General features: G+C 52.8%; 1 protein-coding gene across 1 annotated transcript; it reads right to left on the reverse strand.

The window, feature by feature from the left end:
• Window positions 1–228: 228 nt before the first annotated feature.
• CILP (cartilage intermediate layer protein) lies at window positions 229–10,172 on the reverse strand (the record flags this gene model as incomplete). The annotated part of the gene is made up of 8 exons (XM_082322346.1): window positions 229–3,103; window positions 3,740–3,897; window positions 4,371–4,479; window positions 4,589–4,903; window positions 6,064–6,249; window positions 7,720–7,773; window positions 8,775–8,858; window positions 10,115–10,172. The coding sequence occupies 8 exons, from the start codon at window positions 10,170–10,172 to the stop codon at window positions 762–764; spliced, it is 3,306 nt and encodes a 1,101-aa protein (XP_082178472.1). The 3' UTR covers window positions 229–761.
• Window positions 10,173–23,768: the final 13,596 nt, after the last annotated feature.

Raw genomic sequence — 23,768 nt, forward strand, 5'->3', positions numbered from 1 at the left:
TGTGAACAGAAAGGTGAAATTTTGCAAGTTATTTGGTCAGCTCTGCACGTGGTTTACTTGGGCACGTCAAACACAAAAGCAACACAGTATTGTCGAAGTTACAAAATGACTTTTTTTTATTAACCTACCCTATCATAGAGCGTGGATTTTTCTTGTCAAATAATGCAAGAAGCAAGAGAAAACTGTAGTTTAATCCATGTGGAACCTACAAATCCACATGGCTCCTCTGTGCTATCGAGCATGTGAGTTTTTAGAAATGCAGCTGCCGGTAGTTTAGCTTGAATACAGTCATTCTAAAACAAGCTAGAAATAAATAAAATACTTACATTTCAAGTACAAAACCTCGCAGTTGAATTCAGTATGAGGAAATCAGTTTATTCTTTTTCATGTTACCAACTACTGTACAGGTACTTGGGCTGGCAAAGTCTGCAGGTGCAGAACAGAAGAATGTTTTATGTACATGACTTAATTGAATTATGTGTTTAGTCTTCCCTTTAGGCTATCATGTGAAGCTGTTTAATGTCAGGCAGAAAGAAGATTTTTATGGATGCATTTAGTAAGACACAAACCCACTACTGCTACTGGCCCCCAGTTTTTGCCTTATGTCTTTCGTTTCTGGTGGAAAAAAAAAAAGTGCACCTTAATTACATCTCAAAAATAATGACACCTACCAGCTTTGAATTAGGTTATTAGCAGGCAGGTGTTACTTTCAAATTATATTTAATCAAGTGCAGGCGATTTTACCGAGCTCCTATAGAGCTCTAGTACGCAGGAGAACGTTGACGTCTCATCGGGATCCTGCCTTGGGTGGTTTGGCGGCTCGCTGGCTGCCTTCGGTACGCGGGGCTCTCCCCTGGCAGAACCAGTATGGACTGCTGGCCCGCGTTCCTCTGAGACTGGAAGATGCTTTGCTCCGCTGCGCTCCTCTCTGAACAGGTGAAAGTCAACCCGACGCCGACGTTGCTCTTCATAGTTCGGGAGGTGCCATCGGACGTGCCATCGAAACACCTGCCCAGGGCGATTTCCTTGGCGATCCTTGGGTCTTGGTCAGTGACGGTGTAGATGCCGTAGTTGTGTCCCAGCGGGTCGAGAGGAGCCAGCATTGTGTACTCGCTGGAGTCGTTGTTTGTAGCCATGGGGAGGTGGTTCACCAGGTACTCGTGGAGCATGCTGTTGACGCTCTCTCGGCGGCAGCTGCCTTGTGGGACCACTTTCACGAGCGTGCGGTCCACGCGGTCTTGGTCGAAGAGCATGCCGCTGCACTTGAACTCCAGGCAGGCTGCCGACACATCTGGCTGCCTGGAGTCACGAATGCTGCGGACGTCCCTGATGCCGTAGAGCTTGCCAATGGTACGCGGGTGCGTCCCACCCATGTTACGAGACCTTACGTTCACCTCTTGGGGGCCGTTTATTTTTACTTTAATGTAGCAGGCCCTAAATTCCATGGGTTTGGGCCACCATGCCAGGTAGTCATCAGTCCAGCTCATGAGGTCATCTTCACTGAAGGGAACGGTGTTGTAGTCGTACCGGTCTCCCTCTATCCTGTAAAACCTGAAGTGAGCAGCGTTGTATGGAGCTTCCTCGCATTCTCTTAGGTTTTCGTAGGCATAAATAGGGCCGTTGTTCTCTTCTGGGGAATTAGGGCTTGGCTTGGCCATGTTAATGCTGAATGCCGTTTTCTTAGTGCTAGAGTCCTCATGGTCTGTTCTCCTGTAGTTGAGCTTGTTGAGGTACGGCTGTGGGACCCCAACAGCGTTAGGGTTGAGTTTGGGAGCAGAGGACACAGCTTCAAGCTCTTCGCCCCCCAAGCTCGCCAAGATATAAGCTGTGTAGGCCTTGGGGTTTTGATCATCGCAGAAGGCAGGCACGCAGGCACCATTGGGACCAGTGACCACGCTGTCAAAACGACCCCATGCTCTGGGGTTGGAGGAGAAACCTGGTTCTGGCTCCGTGTTTATAACAGAAATCACAACCCCTTGGATCTGTTCGCTTTGCAGAAATCTCTCGCTTCTGTACGCCCGGACTTTGATGTAGCACCGTCTGCTCTCTGGGACGTCCAGGTTAAAAAGCCGCCTTTCTTTGATCTCCATGTTCCCAACCAAAAAAGTTCTCTCCTCCCTTTTGCGCCGTCTGCTTTTCTCAAGGTTGAAGTCCCCTTCTTCCTCCCATAATCCTGTCTCCGGGTTCAGCGACCAAAGCTTCATCTCTTGCAGGTGCTCTGGCATCTTGACCTGAGCAGCATCCAAATGAACTTTCACTTCCTCTGCATTAAGAGACTCGGTGCCCTGTTCGTCAGTGAAGTCCACGGAAAACATGCCGTACGTACGAAGCGGGAATACGTCTCCTTCCTCGTCTACAAAGTTCAGGTCACTTTGTGTCGCAGTGGCCGTTGAGATGTTTCTTGGGTCCAGAAATGTCACGCTGGCTTTCACTTTGCCTCTGTAGGCTTCTCCGTTTTTCCTATAAAATGCATCGGGAGGGATTTCTAATTCGGCAATTGGATCATCATCTTCCATTTCTCCCAAGGAAATCACGTTGGTTTCCGTGGATTCCAGCGTAACAGGAGCTTTCTTTCTTAGTAGCTTGATCTCATGAAACACAGCCCCTCCATTTTCCTTGAAGGGCAGAACTTTCGTTGTGTTCACAAACTTCTGCAGCCGATCGACGAAAGTTAGAACCAGTCTCTCTGTGTCTGCTGGGACGTGGATAGAGAAGGTTCCCTTGTAGCCGGTCATACTCACTTTCTTATTCCCCATGTAGATGTGGCCAAACCTCAGTGGCTCACCGTTATCTGCTGCTGTAGCTCTGCCTCGAACTGTTATTTTGGTCTCGGTGCATTTTTTGCAGCCACATTCTGTGACGACTTTAGTGGGGAGCGTGTACCCGTTGCAGGAGATGTCTCTGGTTTCCATCTTGGACACCCCGCAGCAGTAGGCGACGTTGTCCTTACACCGGAGTCCCTTATCCAGCTTCCCAGCGCAGGTCTTCGTTGGGCACTTGCCCACATCGTAGTAGAAGGAGTTGGTCGCTTTTTGGAGGCAGTCATGTGGAAGTCGGATGAGGTGGCTTTGGGGCTGGGAGTTGCAGGCTGCCTCTTGTCGTCCTGTTGAATAGGATTTCTTAATGAGCAGCGTGAAATAATTGTACAGTCATCGCTATGTGGTCTGACACCCTCAGAGCTAAACATTGCTAATAAGAGTGAGGTTTTTGCAGCCGTAAAACAGATGTTTTGCAGGATTTTGGTTAGCTGAATTCATCTGGCCTCCGTTTTGGTGAAGCAGGTGCTCAGCTTTAACTTTAGGTACCTGATTAAGAGCAGTGCTGTTTGCAGGAGCGTCCCAGCTCCTGCTTACCCACCACTGCATCCAACCCAGCCTCGGCTGGATGTTCTGCAGCTGCCTGGCTTTTTGGCTATGGACAGACCCAAATGTGTCCCGGGGTTTAAAAAAAAAAAAACAAACACCAAACCAAACAGAAATATTCCCACATCAGGCAGCAAGTGCAGTGGGAAACCTGCTGAAATCAGCAGACTGAGGTCACCTGCAATCCAGAGCTCCAGTTTGTAGAGAGCATCTGGTTCATAACCAGCTCACGCAAGCTTATCTGCTAACAGATGCATGAAATAAACCCCAAATATTTTTCCTGCGACTTTTCTTTCCCGCATGGATCACGATTTCTGGTTTCTGCACCCCGCCGCCTCCCCAGCTGCTTGGAGAGCATCATGTGCACTTTCTCTTACCTATGACAGCGAGCTTGGCAGATTGGGACTTCGCCGAGCCCCCGGCGCTGCTGGCCTTGCAGAAATACTCTCCTGACTGCTCTCTCTTCAAGTTCTTCAGAATCAGGTTGTTTTTATATTTGTACAAGGAGGGATCCAGCAGTGAGCCGTTGTGGTACCTGTCAGGAACAAGCAGGCAGTTAAGGGGACAGAGACTGACCGCCTGGCTGGAGCACAGCGATGGCCTAATCCTGCATCCTGCCCTGTGGATTTTGCCAGACTTCTTGCCTCAGTTTCCCCATTTGAAGTCTGGCTGAGTGGCATCACCCAAAAGTTATTCCCCTTCCCCTGGCAGTACTGAGATGTGGCTGCCGGGCGGCTGGCAGGCAGGCGGAGCTGCCAGTCGTGCCTGCTGAGGTTTTTCAAACTCTTATTTGTATTTTTTTCCAGTAAGTCCCTCTGCAGACGACATTACTGCACCTGTGAGAAACGCCAGCTCTGCACATCTCGAGGAAACCATTGTTTCCAGCAGTTCTCGGCGTATTTAGCTGTTTTACAGCTAAAAAAACACCTTTATGGAGATGGTAAGGAGATAAAAATTGAATTTGTGGGACAGGTAAGACTTCTGTCCGATCAAACTCGAGTTCCTTACCAGAGGTAGCGGTCGGGGGCCGGGCTCCCGAGGGCATCGCAGCAGAGCGACACGCTCTGTCCCACTCTCCTTGCTTTGTCCTCGGGGCTCCTGAAAATGTAGGGTTTGCCTGCGGGAGGAGGAAAAGGCCATCTCGTTACTCCTCCCCTCCTAAAAATCAGGGTTTATTTCTGATTCCTGCATAAAGCCTCCTGCATTCCCACCCTCTTTGGGGCTACCTGATCGTTGCAGCTGCACTTGGATCGCCAGGTTTCTTCTGTTGCTCTCTGGCACGGTGACAGTCGCTGTTGCGTATTTAGCCTTCTTGATTTTAAGGGCGTTTTTGCCATCGGGGCAGATTCCTGGGATCCTAAACATGCCCCTGTTATCGGCCGTTGTCAACAGCTTGAGTTTCTTGGCTTGCAGGTAGACCCGGGCACCGGCAGCGGGCGACCCGTCCTCCAGGGAGACCTTCCCGTGCAGGGTCGCATCCTCGCACATGCAGGCGTCGCAGTCGGCGTTGACGCGGCCCATGGGGCAGGTGATGTTGCAGGCTGGAGGAGAGGTACGCAGGTCAGAAAGCAGCCCCAAGTCCCCGTAATGCTCACAGCATGGTTTCACGTCTGCTTTTAATTTAGATGCAATAAGGCAGATACTGCATAAGGAATAAATTGTATCCAAAACATATTTTTGCTGATTATCAACAGCTGTGCATTAGAAACACAGCGACAATGTTGTTTTGAACCTGACAATTAGTAGAAAGCAGCCACGTGGATATAATTACAGCTAGGAACTGTTATTTACCTTCCCCAGAGGACTGAATTTCAGGAAAATTTGAATCCAGATCAGCACGTGAGCTCTTAGCTCAACCCTGGCAAAATTACAAATCCAAATCCCTTAAACTTTGTAGGTTTCTGTTACCAACTCATGCCCAAAAGTCATGACTTTGGTCTATCTTAAAAGCTGTCTCCCTTTACTCGATGGTAGCCTGGCTTGAGCAAGACATAGGTTAATCGCCAAATGAGCATTATCTGATGGATTTAAGGAATGGTCTCCCAAACGGTGATTCTGAAACATTTTCATTACCTGTAGTGATTAATCCTAAATAATAATCTCTGTCTTTTCCCAATGCAAGGGCTCAGGTCATTCCTTTTACAATCACAGAGCATCCCTGTACAGCAGCTACGTGATAATTTTTTTTGTAGCTGGAAATAAATGGAAGAAATCAGGGAAAACCCGAAACAACTTTCCTGGAGAAAACATGGACTGTTTTCAGAGCCACATGTTTAAAAGAGGATTATAAGAATAATATAATTAATTACAAGCCCCTTTAGCAAGGGCTGCGGCAATTCAATATTCCCAACTCTTCTCCTTCCTGGAGATTGCATGGAGGCAGCTGCCTGCAATCGCCGACTCCACCTTAAGAGCTGCCATTGCAACACGATTAACGGGATTTTTCCTATATCCCCAGGATCTTTATGGGTCCCTGATGATTCCCCATACCTGGATTCCCCCCTCATCTTGCTATTTGGCTATAAACTCCCCATGCCCTGCTCCCTTAGTACTCTCCAGCCCTGCTCCTGAAGGCACTGGCATCACAAAATTCTGGCAAGGGAGAGAAAAACAGTAAAACGGCAGCGAAGGGAGTACAACGCCTAGGGAGTGGTGAGATCAGGACCTTGTCCCCTGCCCGTAAGTGAGGTTATAGGAGCACCTGAGCAAACATGTCCAATGCAGAGCCGCCCTTCCTCAGTTGCTTCGTTACAGTGCACGCCCCAGAGGCGCTCGGCTAGGCAGGATCTGGTCCGCTTCTGCACGCCGGTTTGGCCACACGTTCCTGAGCACTCGCTCCATTTCGACCACGGAGACAAAAACCGTTTTGAATCTTGCACCAGCGGACCTTGAATAACATCAGTGTGTTACTGAGATGCACGTTACGTGTATGGCTGCCTGAAAACAGGCAGTTGGTTTTGTAGCAGCTTCTATATAGCAGCTTTTCTATACAGCTCAGGCTATGCGTTTGGATATTACGCACCACATGGATTAAACAAACTCAAAGCATGTTCAGGGAGCTGGGAAATAAAGCACGAGTAGGCGCCTGAATGCTTCTGACTGAATTCCCTGCAGGCTACTGAATTCAGGATGATTAAGATAGATAAACTCAAGGGGAGCAAAGTGCATGGAGCTCATGCTTAGTGTTGAATAACTTTGGCTTAAAGGAAATCAAACACACATTGTCATTTAAATGCTGTCTGAGGGGCAACACTCGCCTGCATTTCAAATGTGGTTAAGTAAAAAAAAAAAACCAACCAACAAAAAAAGAGCGTAAAATTGTTGGTATGATCATGTTGAATGTCTTTAACTGTACTTCAACACATGTTCTCTATAGGGGAAGCGCGTGTCCTGTTGTGAGCACCAGTTTTACTGTGTGCAAACAGAAGCCTAAGATGCTACCGAGCAGGCTGAGCATGTTAGGGGCCAGCTGATTTGTAAAACACAAAGAGGGTTTATCGAGAGTTTAATGTACGGCTAGATTTTTAAAGGAATTTCTTTAACCGGTCTACGAGATGGTATTAATTTAAGCTGCTTTGAATGGATAAGATACACTCCAAGTCTGTGGTTTGGGTTTATTTTTAAATGACAATGTTCTAATAACTTTTATGAGGATGAGTTTGTAACCAAAGGTTCTATAAATGAGGTCTCTTGGGAACATGTGCCGTGTTGTCTCCCACACCTACTCTTCCACCCGATTTGTAATAAACCAGGTCAGGTTATTTCCTAGAAAGGCAGACAGGCACATGGCTGGACTATTTGAGTAGTGATGGTCAAAACCAAGCCCCTGGCTTACAAAAGCAAGTGGCTGGAAAAGACCCTTTAAATGAGCAGCCACGGAAGTGTCTTGTCTGGTTTGGAGCGAGCGCTTGGCTTAGATGGGCGAGTTTTTAATCTGTTGGCATGTTGGCATCTCCAGTTCAGCAGCCCGAGGGGTGCTTCCATAGACCTTATTTAGCAATTTGGGAGATGCAGGAGGAGGTGGGCTTGGAGACGTGGTCCCATCCCGGGTGGCACATGGATAAATGCCCATCTGTACCTGCCCCGAGTGAAAATCTAATGTGCAACAGGGTAAAGTGGGGTCTTAGTAAGATCCTAAGCTTGTTTGGGATCGGCTGCTTTGATCTACAGGCTGGTGATGGTAAGAAAGGAGGAGGGGAGTCCTGTGGAGGAAAATGGCATTATATGGCTCTGGGTAGCACCTCGGCAGCAGAAAAAGCAGAAAGCGGAGGTCGAGGGAGAAGCCGAGGGGTCGAGCGCTGGTGGGGACATGGGGAGGGACAGAGCTACCCCGTGGCACCGGCCGGCAGGAACGTACTGCGTCTGGCGTAGGCCAAGGTCGGGTCTCCCCGGCGAGAGCTGCTCCTCGTACCTGCGGGCAGAGGACGCGCAGGATGATTCGGGCAGGGTTTGCCTGCTCCCTGCCTGAGCACCAGTCCTACCTGCCGGCCTGGCTGCACCGAGCCCGGCTGCTCAGGCCGAGCAGGTCTGGCACACCCTCTCCTGGAGGCAAAAACTGAGTTTACAGCTCACTGCTGCCAAGGGCAGATGTTTTCATTTCCAGTGGCATTGGTCAAAAACTCAAGATCTTCCTTTATTTCTCCCTAGAGGAGCAGGAGTCACCCCCTGCTCTGCGAGCCCCAGCCTCAGCATCACTGCTTTGTGCCATCCACTTTGAGGGGAAAGCAATTTTCCTGGTAGCTTTCCTAAAAATACCTCTCAGCAGGTGGAGGGGACCTCTCTCTGAGTGTCCATGTTTTCAGTGCTTTGCTTCTCCCCAGCAGCTAAAAGAGCTGCTGGGAATGGGACAGAAAGCTGGGAAAGTCCCCTAATCCCTCGGCTACGGCATCAGCATGTCCAGCCCTTTCAGTCCTGCTGGCATTTAAATCCCAAGCCCTGGGCAGTACAGCTTGAGGGGTCGGGGTATCTCCTGGGGATTAACGAGCAGAGCGGGCTCTGCGGGTAATTAATGCCCTATGGGCTTTAATCCTAAAGCAATTGCGTCGCAAACCGCCCCGGGCATGGGGACAGGCTGGGCAGGGCAAAGGCAGGTCGGAGCGTGTGCTTGCCCATCCCTGGGCTCTCCTCGCCCTCCCAGCCCGGCGAGGGGCCGTGCATGCCTCTGATGGGAGTTGGGGCTGTGGTCATGCACTTGACCTTCACTTTTCCAGGAGAGGAGCCAACAGCATGTGTCAGCGATAGCCAAAACCCTACAGGAGGTCGCGGATGATTAACATTTATTCCATTGCCTAAATGTCCTCATCTACTCAAATAATATTGTTCGGTTGTAAATTAAGGCTGAAAAAAATAATATGCATGTAAACACCTCTTGTCCTGGAGAGGGAAAGCTGCCCGAGCTGGGAAATAACTTACTCTCCAAGCTGAGCATTACCAGCGGGCTGAAGGTTTTCTGTCTTATCTGGATCCTGCCGAGGGCTGGTTTCAGAAGCCTTTGACCTAAGGGTCAATAAATTAGAGATTAAATTAGATTAATAATAAATTATTTAGATTTGAGGGATTGGGCATCCTTAGGCTCAGTTTTTTAGATTTCCCTTTGGGTTGTGGCTGGTTAGAGCTGCTGATTGGAGCTCCTGTGGGCTGCGGTGCATCACGTGCAGGCGATGCCAAGTGAAGGGCATGATGGAGATGCCCCGCAGCATCGCTGCGGCTCGGGTATGATGCAAATTTGCTATTTCCCTTAGCACCCAAGAAAAACTTTTTTGTGCTTTCTGTGTTGGAGCAGCTCAGATCAAATCATCTTTTTATAGCTGGCGGTATAAAATATATCCTGCTTCTCCCTGCATGAGGAGAAATGAACCTGAGGTGCATGAGGTTGGACCTAACGAGGACGGTTGTCACTATGGGACATGGACTGGTTTCTGCACTTGCTGGCTGCCCATGGGGAGCTGGTGGTCATAGCTGGTTCCTGGGGTGCTTGCTGGGACCGGTCCCATTTAAACTGGGGAGCTAAGTCCGAAGCTGCCCAGCACCAGCTCTCACCCGTGCCCAGCTCCTGGGGGCTCAGCAGGACTTCTGGGCACCTCCCCAGCTACAAATTGACTCTCCCTGTTCTTATCCCTGGGCGTCTGGCCAGAGCACTTCAGGGCAAAATTCCTCTATAGCCTCAGAAAACAAATCCAAAGAGCCTGCAAACACATTTGCTCTGCGAGACCCACCGGAGCAGAGGGGCAGGTTGCTTATCGCTCAGCGCTTTGGTATGTGCAACCCGCCAGAGCCAGCAGCGGACAGATCCTGCTGCTCCTGAGCATCTTCTCCTGGAGAAGAGCAACACTGCTGCTTCCCAACAGCTTGGCTCCGAGGCTGGGGTTGTTTCGTGCTCGGGTGATGGATAAGGCACCGGCCAGGGTGGGTCTGCTTGGAGCAGAGGGGAGCCGGGGTGCTGTCTGGACACTGTGGGGTCTCTGGGATGGTCCCAGCACGCCCAGTGGGCACAGGGGCTCACCCCCGGTCAACCAGAGGCTGGCTGACTTGCAGACAGGCTTTGCCCATGCTCTGGGGTCTGGACAGGCGCCAGCCCTTGTCTGGAAGTGGTTTGGCCGGGCGAATGTCGCACTGACCCAGAGCAGCGCCCGGCATCGGTGTCGGCCCCATGTCTGCTGGCTCAGCAGCCACCGGCGGACGTGCCTTCGTGTCGGTGTGCCCGCGGGCAGGGGACAGCACGGTGATGGGAATAGAAATGTTTTAACCTTCACCTAAAACGGACGTGGCTCCCAGGAGGAAGAGGAGGATCAATCCTTTTGCGGTGATCATTGCTGTCTTCAGAGGTGACCAGGGGCTTCTTGGAGCAGCCACAGCCGTCTCGCACCTTCCCCAGACCTGCAGAGACAAGCCTGGCCGTGTCGAGGCTCACCCAGGGTTCTGCTGCCTTCAGGGACCTTCTCCAGGCTGAACCAGTCCAAAACACGCCATGGGGCTGCTTATACCCCCTGCCCACCCCCGGCAGCCCCCCACTTACACCCAAGGGGGGAGCAGCAGGGACTCGGCGTCTGCGCTCGCATCCCCTCTGCTACTCGCCATCGCATCTGAGCCCAAATCTATTCTGCAGAGCGCTGCTTTGTAATGACATCTCCTTAAAGCGCCTTTTAACAGCTTAAATACTTCTGCAGGGATGCTTTTGCAGCCCATGCGGCTCCACGAGACCCCCAGCTCCCTGCTCGGCCCCCAACACGAGCAAGGACGTCTCCGTGCCTCCGTCCCTCCGCCTGCAAACTGGGCTTAGTGTGAGGATAGCGGCTCGTCCCAGTACATCCCAGGAGTGTGGGGAGGGGGAAGGCTCCTGAGCGCCTCTGAAAATGGAAAATCCCGTGCACAAGCCAAGCCTTCACTGCAAATGTGAGTAAGAAGCCAAATATTTTCCTTTTTTTACATGCAGAGATGAGGGACTGAGGCTTTGTGTTGCTCTTCCCCAGCTCAGCAACTTCAGATTTTGTTTGGAGTCCCTTAGCCCTGCGGCGTCAAGCATTTGGGTATTTAATTTGTGAATGCACCCATGGAGCTGGTGTTATCCCAAGTGACAGCAGCTGGAACTACAGGTGCTTTATTTTATGCACCCCAAATTAATGAACTTGGGGGGGGCGTGGGGTGGGTGGAAATATTGCCTCAGCCTTTCAGTGCCTCAGTTTACCCATAAAATGAGACTTACAAAGAGCAGCTGGCAGCGAGAACACCCTGTTATTTGTAAGAGGTATTAACCATCCCCTGCGAGACTGGGGAATGTGGGACTAGGAAATACTTTGATTATGGCTCAGCAAATCCCAGTCAAGCAAAAATAACAAGCAACACATGAGCGGTGTTTTGTGGGCTTACGGCAGGGTCATGAACTCGCAGCCAGACAATAACCAGGAAAAATTAATCCAGGCTGAAAGGCTGTTTCCCACTCGGTGGCTATTTTGGGAGCTGGCTGCGAGTTGTTCGGCGCTGGGTTTGGAATGGGATGCGTCCCTCTTTCCCCGGGACACGCGATGCTGGAAAGGGGGGAGTTCAAGCGGCTGGATCTCCGTGACGGGGAGGGTTCGGCATCGCCCGTGTCCCCTCTCTGGCAGGGCACTGGGAGAGCCGGCACGGGACGGAGCCACGGGAGATCAAACAGCCCCATGCCCCCCCAAAGCCCCTGCTCCGGCTGTCCCCGTAACCCTGCCCCAAACCCATTAGCTGGGATGAGGAGGGGAGAAGCGGGACGCGAAGAATCACATCCCCACCAATGTTTTCCAGCCCGCAGCCTCTGTGCCTTCATCTTTCCATCAATTAATTTCCACCTTGCCCTCAATCACAGCCGCTCTTAATTACACTGCCTTAATAACACAGCAAAATTATATAACCACTAGCTGCGACGAAGGGGAAAAACGTAGCAAGGCTGGGGGTTTTTTTTGATCTTACCTACAAAAACCATAAAAACCCCAGTTAAGGAGGGTCTTGTCCTCTCACCACAGAGCCGCCAGCTGAGCTGCGGTCCGGGGGCGAGGTGAGGGCTTGTCAGCTGTGGGTTAAGGGATTTGCAGCCAGTTGGGAAGGAGAGAGAAAGTTGCAGCTTACCGAAACCTCCCCTGCACCGCCGCCGAGCCGGGCTGCGCACGAGCCTCCCCGCAGCCGAGGCGGCGAGGTCGCTTATATAGCCCGGCGTGTAGCTTAGGGGATGGCAGTGAGCCACCGGCCGCCGAGCAAAAACAGATCGGACGAGCGAGGAAACCGCAGGCTGAATAATCCCTTAACAAGGTGATGGTAAACACAAACCCTCGGTGAAACAGCAGCCGCCGGGGCTGGCGGCAATGTCACAGCATGGCAGGGTGCTGGCGGTGGCAGGGCAGGGCACGGTGTGGGTACCACGTCCCGGTGTGGGTACCACGTCCTGGTGTTGGCACCGCGTCCTGGCACGGCACCGTCAGTCTTAGGGGTTTGCCCTAGGTCCGGATCCCAAATAGATGCTGCTGAGTGTTGAAGATGGAGGTACAGGCACGTGGCGCAATGAGTTTTGGGGATGCTTTTTGGCTCTCACCTGGTCCAGGACAAACACAGTGCCCACCCAGAGTTGCCCATGGCGTTCCCACGTTTTGCAGGCATGGGGCAGGGCTCGGCTCGGTGCCATCCCACGCGCTGCCCGCGCTGCCCATGCTGCCCACTTGCCTCTGCCCCGGCACTGGCTCTGGCAGGGGTCAAATGAGGATGCTGTGGGGATGTGGGACAAAGCCAGATGGCTTGGTTTGGACACCCGGGGCAGCACAGAGCTGCAGAGGCAGGACCATGCTTGCAAATAAACGTGACTGCGTCTCACTCGAGCCGTGGGGAGATCTAGCAATGACCCCTAATGAGAGCTCCCCGCCTGCCCCAGGCTGGCTTCAATCCCCCCAGCTCCTTCCTCCCTCTGCAGCCGTGTTATTCCCATGTAACTCGCGGCAGCCAGTCCTGGCTCGGGGCTCTTGGGTGTTGCACGAAGTGTGCGACCGTGTGCGAGTGGGTACCACCCACGCACGCAGCCCCGGGCACCGTGGGGCTGTGCTGCCGGTTTGCTGCAGGAGCCTGGTGCAGAAACCTGTGCGGTGCACGGCGGGAGCCATCCCTGAGGGACGGGGATGGGCGGCAGGGCAGCCAGCGGGATGTGCCGGCAGTGTCCTGGGCTGCCTCTTAGTAATCCTTGCCGACCCTGCTGCCAGAGGGAGCGGTGCAAGAGGAACATCGATCAAGGTGTCACATAAAAAATAATTGGCGGTGGCCTGCACCGGCTCCTGTTTATATTTACGAGGGAAAAGGAAAAAACACCTGAGATGTGCCAAAAAGTGGCAGAATATTTATCCGGTGGGCAAGGAGAGCCTGGCGAGCCAGGGGCCCCAGACCTGTGAGATAAACATGAAGCTCAGCCGCGTTTCCCCGCCATGATGAGGACAAGATGTGGGAAAGGTGCCGAGACTGAGAGCAAGGAATTCATCTTCCCTGGATGGCACCTACTTCCCGCCGCAGCCGGCCTGTCCCTGGCACAGCCCCGGTGCCTCAGCAGGCAGCTCCGATCCCAGTGGCTGCTTGGCATGTGCTGGCATTGATTTCCATGGGTCACACTGCAGGGTAAAGAAACATGCTTTTCTGCAAAAGGCAAAAGATATTAGTCTTTGTGGTATGGAAACCAGGTATTAGCTCTAGCCCAGCGCAGACACAGGTGTTTCTGCATGGGATTTTGCAGCCTCCTTAGCACAGGTGTCCCCTCCCCAGCGTGGGTCCTGCAAGACAAGCTCAGGAGACGTGTGTGTGGATTCAGGAGCGGGTCTGGGACGCGTGAGTTCATGCAAAAACCAAGTCTCTAGAACAGTCTGGTTGCGCAATCACTCTTGGCTTGGCCATCCTTCGCTGCAGCTCCGGCATGTGGCTGACGTTGGATGGAGCAGCATGAGCAGAGCCCCAGATGTTTCCAGCGCTGAGCACCGCTGGCTGCGCCGCGGCTCCAGGAGATGCTCGGCTGCTTTCCGTCTGCCTGAGGTGGACGATGCCCCGACCCGTGGGGTGGAGGGGACAAGGTGGGTGCTGGCCCATGCCCAGAGGCAGCTGGGCCGTTGCTCTGCAGGGCTGTAGCACCCTTGGCTGGCGGGGAAGGATGCAACCCAGACCAAACTGCTCTTACCTTTCTGGCTGTGGGTTCAGCTGTCCAAGGCTGGTGTTGCCCAACCAAACCATTGGTACAGCAGAGCCACAGATGCATTCACCTCCCGGATTAATCCCCTGGGGGCCCTGCCTGGCTCTCATGGGATTTTTCCATGGTTTCATCACCGATGTGTAATTACAAGGCCATAGTATATTTATGTGAATGCTGCCACGCTGAATGCTCCCCCCAAGCCAGGGCCAAGGATGGGGCAGCATAAGAGGACTGTGATAACTGATGGTGCAGCAGCATCTCCCTCTCCACGTTCCTCTGTCGTTGTCTCCATCACTCTTCTCGTGCCCCTCTAATAAATCCAGGGGAAAACAGGCTACTGATGCTCATCCTGGCTATTTGTACCTCCCTCCTTTTCCGATACGGTGTTGGCAGAGTGACCACCACCAAAAGCCAACTGCACCATGCTGGGAGGGCGGCAGGGATGGAGGGGCTGCTCTCAGGGCTGTGTGTGGGATTTACAGGCTGTGGGGTCTCAGAAATGCTCTGTGGGCTCCATGAAATATCCTATGGGCTCCGTGAAACATCCTATGGGGTCCATGATATGTCCTTTGGGGTGGACACTGTGCTCAGCTCCCCGCCAGCTGCCCCCGTCCTCCCTCCCTGCACCCTCTTCTCTCCACCAAAGGGAGCTGACGGTTATTTTCCCCTGCTGCATGTTTCTGGGCTTGCTCCTGTTTACAGAGATGGGAGTTAAAATAACTGATTGATGACTTTGTTCCATCCCAAACACTTTGGGGAAGTTTGTGTGGTTTAGGAGGGCGAGCAGGGAGCTGGGATTTCATTAAGCGCTTGGCTCCCGGCACTTCTCCAGCCATGCTCCAGGGGTGGCTAACGTTGTTTTTTAAATCCTGTTTTGCTATCCCAGGAGCCGGCCTGGCGATTTTCATGGTTTGTAGAAGAACTTGGAGATGTGGCGAGTCCCCGGGGTTCACTCTGAGCTCTGAACCACCAGCAAACCTCGCAGCCACCACAATATTGTTTCACTTAAGCCCTCCTCCACCGCTTCATCAGCACAAAGTCGCAGTCCAGCTGCCTAAAAGCCTTGGAAAAGAGCCCAAAAAATGAACTACTGGAGTTTGTTTTTATTGTGTGGATGAGGATTTACAGGCTGTGGCTGGGAGAAAAGGAGCAAGTGGACCTTTCCCCCCTGGAAGGATTTACTTAGGAGCTAAAGCCTCGACCGTGGCTGAGCGGTGCTCAGCTCCATGTACGTCATTTATGAAACAGATGCAAAACGCACCACTGAGGGGGGACGACATGAAAGCCAGGAGCCAGGGAAAGGCTGATTTTAGCTCTGGAGGTCGGGAAGGCTTTTTCTGGAGCCGTGAAAGAGCCAGGAACTGGGGAAGAGCAAGTGGCTGCGGCCGTGCTGCTCGTGGGGTCCAGCCATGGAGCAAGCCCCTGAATGTCTGCTGGCACCAGCACAACATGACTGACCCCCCCAGCATGTAAAACGGGGGGTGTCCCCTGCTCCGTGATCACATCTGCCAAGGAAAAGGGCTTTTCCTAGTGTTTTTGCAGGGAATGGCTGTTATCTGAGTGCCTAGGGACTATTACCTCCATCCCTGCCGCACACATCCAGCCCTGCATCCAGACCCACATCACCTGGAGAGGGGTTCACAGTCACTGGGACATCCTGGACCGCCAAAGGGTCCTGCTGGCATTTTCCTCCTGGTTGCCATCCCCATCCCTGCCATCTCTCCTTCCCCATCACAGCTCGGAAAAGCAGAGACAAGAGATGCTATAAGAGCACCACAAGTGTCTCAATAGTGAATCCCTTTTTAATTGCGTTGCTGAGCTGGGGAAATTAAGATAAGTATTCTGGCTCGTTTAGAAACTTTCTGCGAGATGGAGAAGGCCATTATTTTCAAGCCCTCCATGAGTAACACAGGTCCCAGCCTCTCCCTGCCCTGTGCCTGGAGCATTAACCCCCTGGGGACACTCGCAGGGCAGCATCACGGTGCCACGTGCCGGCGCAGCACCGCTATTTTCCGGGAACATTCTGCCGGCAGACGCGGGCTAGCAGCAGGGCCTGAGTTATTGCACAGCCTCGTGTTGGTGATGGAAATGCGGTCGCAGGATGCAAACGGGAGCGATGGGAACGTGGCCAGGTCCGAGCCGAGGCAGCACCTCAATGGGGGCATTTAAACCGCAGAGAAAGAGCAGGAGCAGAGCTCCAACCCGCAGCCCGCCGGCTGTTTGCTTTAGCTCTGGACAGGGCTTGGTGGACAAAGACCGTCCTGTGTTGAAGCACATGTTGCTTTGGGCAATTAATTGCTCCTGAAGAAATCCTTAATTTATTGCTCTTATTTACTGGCATTAGCTTTGCGCTCAGATGCTCTCTGGGCTGCGCACCCGTGCTGGTGGGGAGGGCAGCCTCCCACCTGTGGGATGGCGGTCCCTGGTCTCATCTGTGCCTTTTCCTCCTCGATTTTTTTGCTATAGACCACGTCAAGGTGGGCCAGTTTGCAGCTGATTTACACCAGCAAACACTGGCCAGTTTTTCCAAAAAAAATGGCAAAATCCTGCATGACCTGCGAGGGTGCTGGGGAGGGCTTGGGTCTTCCAGCACCCTGCAATTTGTCCCCCTCCTGCTCTGCAGGGATTCCCAGCTGATGTGCACCGGCAGCACGTAGGCTGTGCAAGCCGGACCAGAGGATCTGGTGTTGGCAGCAAAACTGGAGCATCAGGTTAAAAGCTGCTTTTTAGTGTGCGGATGAGCCTCTACTTGGGATGGGCAGAAAATGTGGAAGGGATGGAGCTGGGTGGATGGTGGGGACTCCTCGTTAAACCATGCATGAATTTATTTCAGGTTAATTATTGCACTGAGCAACATGGAGCTGAGCCTGGGCTGGGATAATCAGGGCTGATCTGCCTCTGAGTTTTGGCTCCGAAAGAGTTTGCCAGCATCCGCACTGGCAAAAAGCGGCATAGAAACGCCTCCCCTTCCCGGAGCGCCTGTGGTCATGGGGGCGACCAGAGCCATAAAATATCTCACAACCTCATGCATCATGCCAAGGGCATGCTCGGAAAAGCCGCTCTCTGCCAAGCTAATTCCAGCGCTGCTGGGATTCCCCGTGGCGTGGTCATGGCCATATCAGCTTTCCCCAGAGGGTAAGTGTGCCTTTGCCAGCAGTGGGCAGAGGTGTTCAGCGGGGGCCAAGCGCTGGCGAAGGGAAGGGCTGGCAGCCCCCCAGTGTGAGCACCTGGGACCGGCTGAGATGATAACCGCTGGGAGCAGGTCGGGAAGGCGGCATGGGAGATAAGCCCTTCCCGAGAGAAACTCAGCACAATGCTCCTGGCATTGGATCAAGCGCTGCCTCCCCAAAATGCCTCCCTGGGAGCCCAAATCCAGCCGGGGGGAGATGTCAGCACCGATGCTCATCCCAAGGGACACCGGGGTCCCACAGTCCCAGGGCTTGGCTCAGAGCAGGTTTCTTGCGGGAGGGCAAAAACAGGGTGGGGGAGCAGAAATTACATTCCTCCAGCTGATTTAATTCAGCATTAACGGCACCTCTCCCCACCGAGCCACTGATCCTTTCCTAAAAGGAGTTGTGCCCCACTTGAAGCTCACCCAAGGGTGTTTTTAAGCCTTTAAAACTGCTTGGAGATACCAAGCACAGGGGAAAGAGGTGCCGGGGGAGGTTTTCCCTGCTTCTCGCTCCTGCAAGCTCCAGGTAACGCTGCTGAGGTTCCCGCGGGAGTCTCAGCTTTCCCCCCATCTCACCTCTCCCCCAGCAAAATGGAGGAAACCAGCCCTCGAGTCTGGCCTGTGTTTGGGAAGGAGCATCCAAAGGGAGCGCTGAAACACGGTCTTGGGGCACACAGTCCAATTTGGGAGCATGGAGAGAGGAGGATATTCGATGTTTGGAGCAATGCAATGGGCAGGTCCCACAGGGAGGAAAAAAAAGCGGAGGATAAAAGAGAGCATGAAAGGCAAAGGCAAGGACAGCAACTAAAGCCCATCCAAAAACAAGGGCAAAATTGTTCACTTCCATGGGTTAGTCACAATGAAAACATTGGGATTTCATAATTTCTTCCAGCTCAAGAAAAATACCCAGTTAGGGCAGCGAAAGCCCTGGCCGGGTCAGTGCGTGCCAGAGCCGAAGGGGACCCATGGCCCCTCCATCGGCCTCGTGGGTGATTTTCCTGGTTTATTGGGGACAGGAGCATCACGGGACTGGGGTGCCAGGTGAGACTTCCCAAATAAATCCCCCCAGCTGGGATTTCCAGCCTGGGCAAGGAAGCGGAGCTGCCATGGGAAAGATGCACTGTGAGTGGAGCAGCAAGGCACACATCCAGGTTTTATTGCTTGGCGGTGAGCGGAAGGGGCTCGACACCAAAGCCCACCACATTTTCTGGAGCTTGACCTCAGGGTTTGGTCTAGGGTGATAAATTTACTCTTCTCTCTTGTCTAGTTTAGAAACGGAGAAAGGGGATTTTGCTTTGGTTGAGATGTCCTGGTGAAAGACGGAGGAAAGATGCTGCGAGCTGCTGCTCTGTGTGGGCAGATGTAAATTTGGGGAACATCTGGGAATGATGCTCTGGACATCTGGGCTCCCCTGCCAGCGGGGTCCTTGTCCTCTATGCCATCCTGGCTGGGTACGTCACTTGAATATCCAGCGTGATGTGCTGGGCTCAGCAACACCAGGAGCACCAGCCAGGTTATTAAAACATGGGAATTGCAGCAGGTTTGAGCATCAAGAGCACATTTTTCTCAGCACCACTGTCCGATGGCATGATATCCCCTGGAGAAGGGCTTTTACCAGCAAGGGCTCCAGCGAGGCTCTGATATACAAAGCCAAATCAGAAACAGCGTGTTATTTCACCAAGAAACGGCCCAAAGACACAGTTTGCCAAGATACTGAGCACAGTGGGCAGGAGAGATCCCTCCCTCTGCTTTAAACAAGGACTTTTAGGAGGGGGACGGGATGACCCAGATTATCCCCACGAGGGACAGCAATTATCGTTCCTCTTGGCAGGCTCGGCAGAGTGGCCAGGGCTGGGTGATCAGGCAGAATGAGCTGCTGGTTTATCCCCGGTGACCGCTGAGCTTTGGTCCTCTGCCTTTTGCTGCAAAAGATTTTGGGGAATTTAGGGTGATGCCCTGCGACAGCCGATGCCCAGGGTCCGTCTGTAGCGTACAGCCGGAGGCAGCACTGTGCCGCACGCAGCCCCGATGCTGTTTTTTAATGAGAAGGATGAAAACTGGGAGCTTCACAACTGCTTCACTTGTGAACTTTGGGTAAGAAGAGAAGCCGTTCCAGAGGTGAGCTCATTTCTAACCCCGGGAAATGACTTCATGGACGCTGGTATTTACTCACAAAAACATTGCATGTCAGATGTCCCTGACTAGACTTTCTGTTTCGAGTCCAGTATGAGACAAAAATTTCCTTGGACAAGCTGCTCCTGAGACAATTCAAGGCTTGGAGGAGGAGAAGAATATTGGAGGGAAAAAAAAAAAAATCAGCATTAAAAACTCTGAAATCATGAGGCTTCTCTGAGCAAAGGGGAATTTTTGGACAGCCAGCCCAGCAGAAGCACCTGCCTGGGGTGATGGTGCTGGGGGCGAGGGGGCGAGTGATGGGTGCTGCTGTAGGATGGCTCTGCTTGAAGAAGAGCCATCATGACCCCCCGTAATGCCCAGCAGCAGGAGTTTCTCTTGGAGGCAAAAAGACAAGTTTTTCTCTTTTTTGTGAAGCCGAGACCCTGGCAGTGATTTATTAGGATAAACGGCAGCAGGTTCCCTGCCCCGTGTTTGCACTAGGTTAATGGAAATTATATCCCATGCCGCTTTCCCTGCATGAGATCCCAATTTACATGGGATGTCCGATGGAAAAACACAGCGCTTGTACTTCTCTTCAAGGTCTCCTCATGCAAAAAATTGCCACTGGGGCTGTGCTACCTGTTGTGGCTTGCTGGTTTCTGTTTTCTCCAGCATCTTGGGATGATCTGTATGGATTTGGAGAAAAAAGTCCTGTTTGGGGAGCCTGGAGATGCTCTGACTCCCCGTGATCCAGCGCTGGGCTGCAGCTCCGGGGATGTACTGGGGCAGCATCCCAAAAGGAGGGGATTTCGGAAAGAGCCGAGCCGGGGTGTATGGAAACAACCCCTGCCTGCCAGTACTGTTTCCTAATCCTGGGGACCAAAAACCTCTGATTGTTAAACCAGTGTTCAGAGATTCAGCTGAAGGCTGCTGAGCAGACAACATCCAAGCTGACCTTTGAGGAGACGAGCAAAAAAAAAAAAAAAAGAGAAAACACAAGGGGGTTACTGTGCAAACGCTGGAGAAAAATAGTCATTTTAATAAGGGACCCCACCCTTAAAATAAGACTTATTGCTAATGCATGCCCAGGACATTTCTGCGTGATGGCATGCTAAAAAAATCCTCTCTGAACAGGGACCAAAGGCTTTGTTGTGGCATGAGTGAGACTTACAGTTCCTAAGAAAAATCCTGTCCCTCTCTTGCATCATACAGTCGGGGATGGAGAGGACATTTCTAGACAAAAAGGCAGCCAGCCGGGAAGGAGGACAAACAGGGAATACATTCCTGACTCGCTATTTAATTGCTTTAGTGCAGGTGCAAAGAGCTAAATGAAAGGAAAAATAAGGATGAGCATGTGGGGCCGAATTAATCTCGGCTTTAAGCAGGAGTCTAACGCAAGAAGGAGATGGCTGCTGTAATAAATGGGCTTCCACCCAACTTCTTTGTGGTTTCTGTGCTTTCTTTTCCCCCAGGGACCAGGCTCTTTCCCGCTGCACTGGTGGGTGATGCTCCGGCAGGTAAGGAGGTGATGGGGACGGTCCCCTCCTGCGTGGCAGGGGTGGCCGGTGCTTGTCGGGCGCCTGCCCTCCCGCTCTGCTCGCGGTGGCTTTGGGGTTTCAGCCAGGCTCCGGCAGGATCAGGGGGCTGGTACCCCCCTCTGGAGGGGTATTGTTGATGTTAAACTGCTTTGAAACTGGGTCTTGGGAGGACAATGTCCCTTCGCTCTCACCTTGTGAGACCACGTTTTGGGTGGAGGGCTGGCAGTGCCGGGGGTGAGTCTGCTCTTCTCTTTCCCCTCGGATGTAAAGCACTTTGAATGCATAAATTGCCCTCTGCGGCTCTGAGCTGAGAGTTTCCAGCCTGATCCCTTTTGGCGGTCAAATGAAGAAGCGATGGAGGGTTTGGAGGGCCCCGATGGACGGTGATGCCTCAAGGGCTGACGTGGTCCAGCGCCTGCAGCATCTCCTGCGTCTGAGGAGCTGGTCTCTCCGCCACACAATTTGACTCTTAAACCGACAAAGGGAAAAAAATCCTCTGTTTTTCCTGTGCCCAGGAACAGTCCTGCAAGCGGAACAGCCTCAAAGACGGTCTATCTTCCTCCCACTCAGAGTTCGGCCATTTCCTCCCAAAAATAGGTGGGAATAGGTTTAACGACAGAAAACCTCCTATCCCAGAAAGTGAACCTCATCCTCTCAGGGAACAACGCAGAGCCACTGCCACCAGCCTGGGACCTGCGGTCCCCTCGTACACCATGTATTCTTAACTGAATAGAGTGGGAGATGTGAAGGTCTGTTTGCATGTGATGAAAGTCCCCGCGATGCCCCTGGGAGCGTGCGTGCCAGCACCAGCCCCAGCGGGGCTTGTCATCCCCACAGCTCTTTTACTTTTGCTGGCCAGAAGAGCAGAGTGTCCTCTGTTTCCCTCCCTGGCCTTGCATCGCACATTGTATTTTTTAAGCCCTTGTGAGCTCTTTGTCCCTCCCAGGGTTTGGTGCCGCACATTGAAGCTCTTACGCTTGAAAGAGATACAAAAAGAACAAGGTGGGAACTTCTAGAGTGCAGAGGAAAGAGTATATTCATTAAAATGGCAAAATGACCCAAGTTTCTCCTTATTAATTCTCTCCTTACAGCATCTCCAGTCCAGGCACGTACCTATGTTCATCCATGATGCTCCCACAGACCTGTGTGGTCCAGGAGCATCGCTGGGGCATGTGTGTGTGTCTGTGTGTGCTGCGAGTCTCCTGGTTGTCTGAGCAACGGGACATTCATCACTAACAGGGATAATTAACTCATTTTCCTGTATTTATAGAAAACCAATGCAGGGAGCGTTGGCACTTATCCCTGATGGGGCCACATTTGGCTACAACATCTTGAATTTTGGCCATTTCTTGCAATACGGCGGCTTTGTCATCATCCCCACTGCCTGCTCATTAAGCCTGAAATCGGGCAGCTCGTTAAGTCCGCAAGGGCAGGGGTGCCGGCCCCTGCCTGGGGGTGAAACACCGGCAGCTGCCTGAGCCGGGCTGCCCGTGGGTGCCCACCTCCGCCTGTCCCGCTCCTGGTTTGCCAGTGCAGGGGATGTTTGCATCAGCGTTGCCATCTCCAGATGCCTGCATACGCCTGTGCTAAAAACAGCGTAGCTCCCGGCTTGGCCGCCGGCAAGGGGAAATTTTGCTGCTTCAAGGGGTTTGTTGCAAGGATGTGATGCAAAGAGGCGCTGGAGCATCCTGACTCGGCACCGTGGCAGTGGGAAACCCGCGGGGCAAAACAAGGAGCATCTTCTCTTGGCATCATGGCATGCGTATGCCAGGTACGTTCCCATCAGCTGGGACAAATCCAGACCTTGACATCTGTTTCCCCTTGTTTCTCCCAGCCAGCCAGCAGGCAGCTCGGCACTTTTTCTTTTTGCTGCTTGCTTGTTGGGTTGGTCTTTGGGGAGGGAGGGGGGCGAAGGTAGCAGGGGGGCTTGCTCTCAGGGGCTTGGGGTGCGGGTGGTGGGGCTGGAGGAGAGCGGCTTGCTGCAAGGTGTCAGCATCTCCATCCCACAGAGCTGGGGAGACAGATTTGATCTCTGCTGCTTGTGTTATTTGTGCAAAGGTGGGGAATGCTTTATCTTGGTATCAGCAAACCAGAAGGTGCTTGAAACAGTTAAGATACATACCCTACCTGTGGCTGGAAATGTTAACAGCTTGTGTCCCTGAGAGTTGGAAGTATTTGCCCTTGAAACATGAGTTGTCCCCAAGTTGGTTGTGCTTGGGCAAAAAGGGCAATTAAATCAAGCCGTGGGGGACCACCACGCTGCTCATCACCCCCTCGCCACCCCCCCGTGTGGGTGTGCTTCTACCTTCACCTCCTCCTCCTTCTTCGCCTCCTGAAGGCAAAGGGAAAGAGGTGTTGAGCTGGTGCTGCCCCAGTCCTGGGAAGGTCCAGGCTCCTAAATGCCACTGTGATCCTCTCCCGAGAGCCACTGTCAGTGCCCTGACAGTATGGGATCCCCCTCCTGCCCACCCCCAAGTGCTCCCACCCACAGCCCCAGATCCAGCACTGGAGATGGAGGTAGACCATTAAGGTTTAACACACTAATTGAAAGTGCCGTAGGGTTTCTAAAAAGCTGAGCCCTGCTTGCAAAACCCCTTTGGAAGGACAAGTCCTTGAACCGAGCACGGCTGCCCCGGCACAGGCTCAGCCAGCTCCAGTGTGACCCATTCCCTGTCGGGTACTGGCGGGCAGCGGCTCGTCCCGTGGTCCTGGCCACCGCTCCCGCTTCCCAGCTGCTCAACCACCTCATAAAGAGCTAAAAATATATGTGTCTGTGAGCAATCACTATAGCTACAGCAGGGGTTAGCCAAAGAGGGCAGCCGGGCAGTGTCACTGCAACGGGGAGGTGCGGCAGCTCGGCAAAACGGGCAACATGGAGGGGACAGGCAGGGACAGGCCGGGACTGG

Source organism: Platalea leucorodia, assembly GCF_965183815.1.
Source record: "Platalea leucorodia genome assembly, chromosome: 9".
Lineage (NCBI taxonomy): Eukaryota > Metazoa > Chordata > Aves > Pelecaniformes > Threskiornithidae > Platalea > Platalea leucorodia.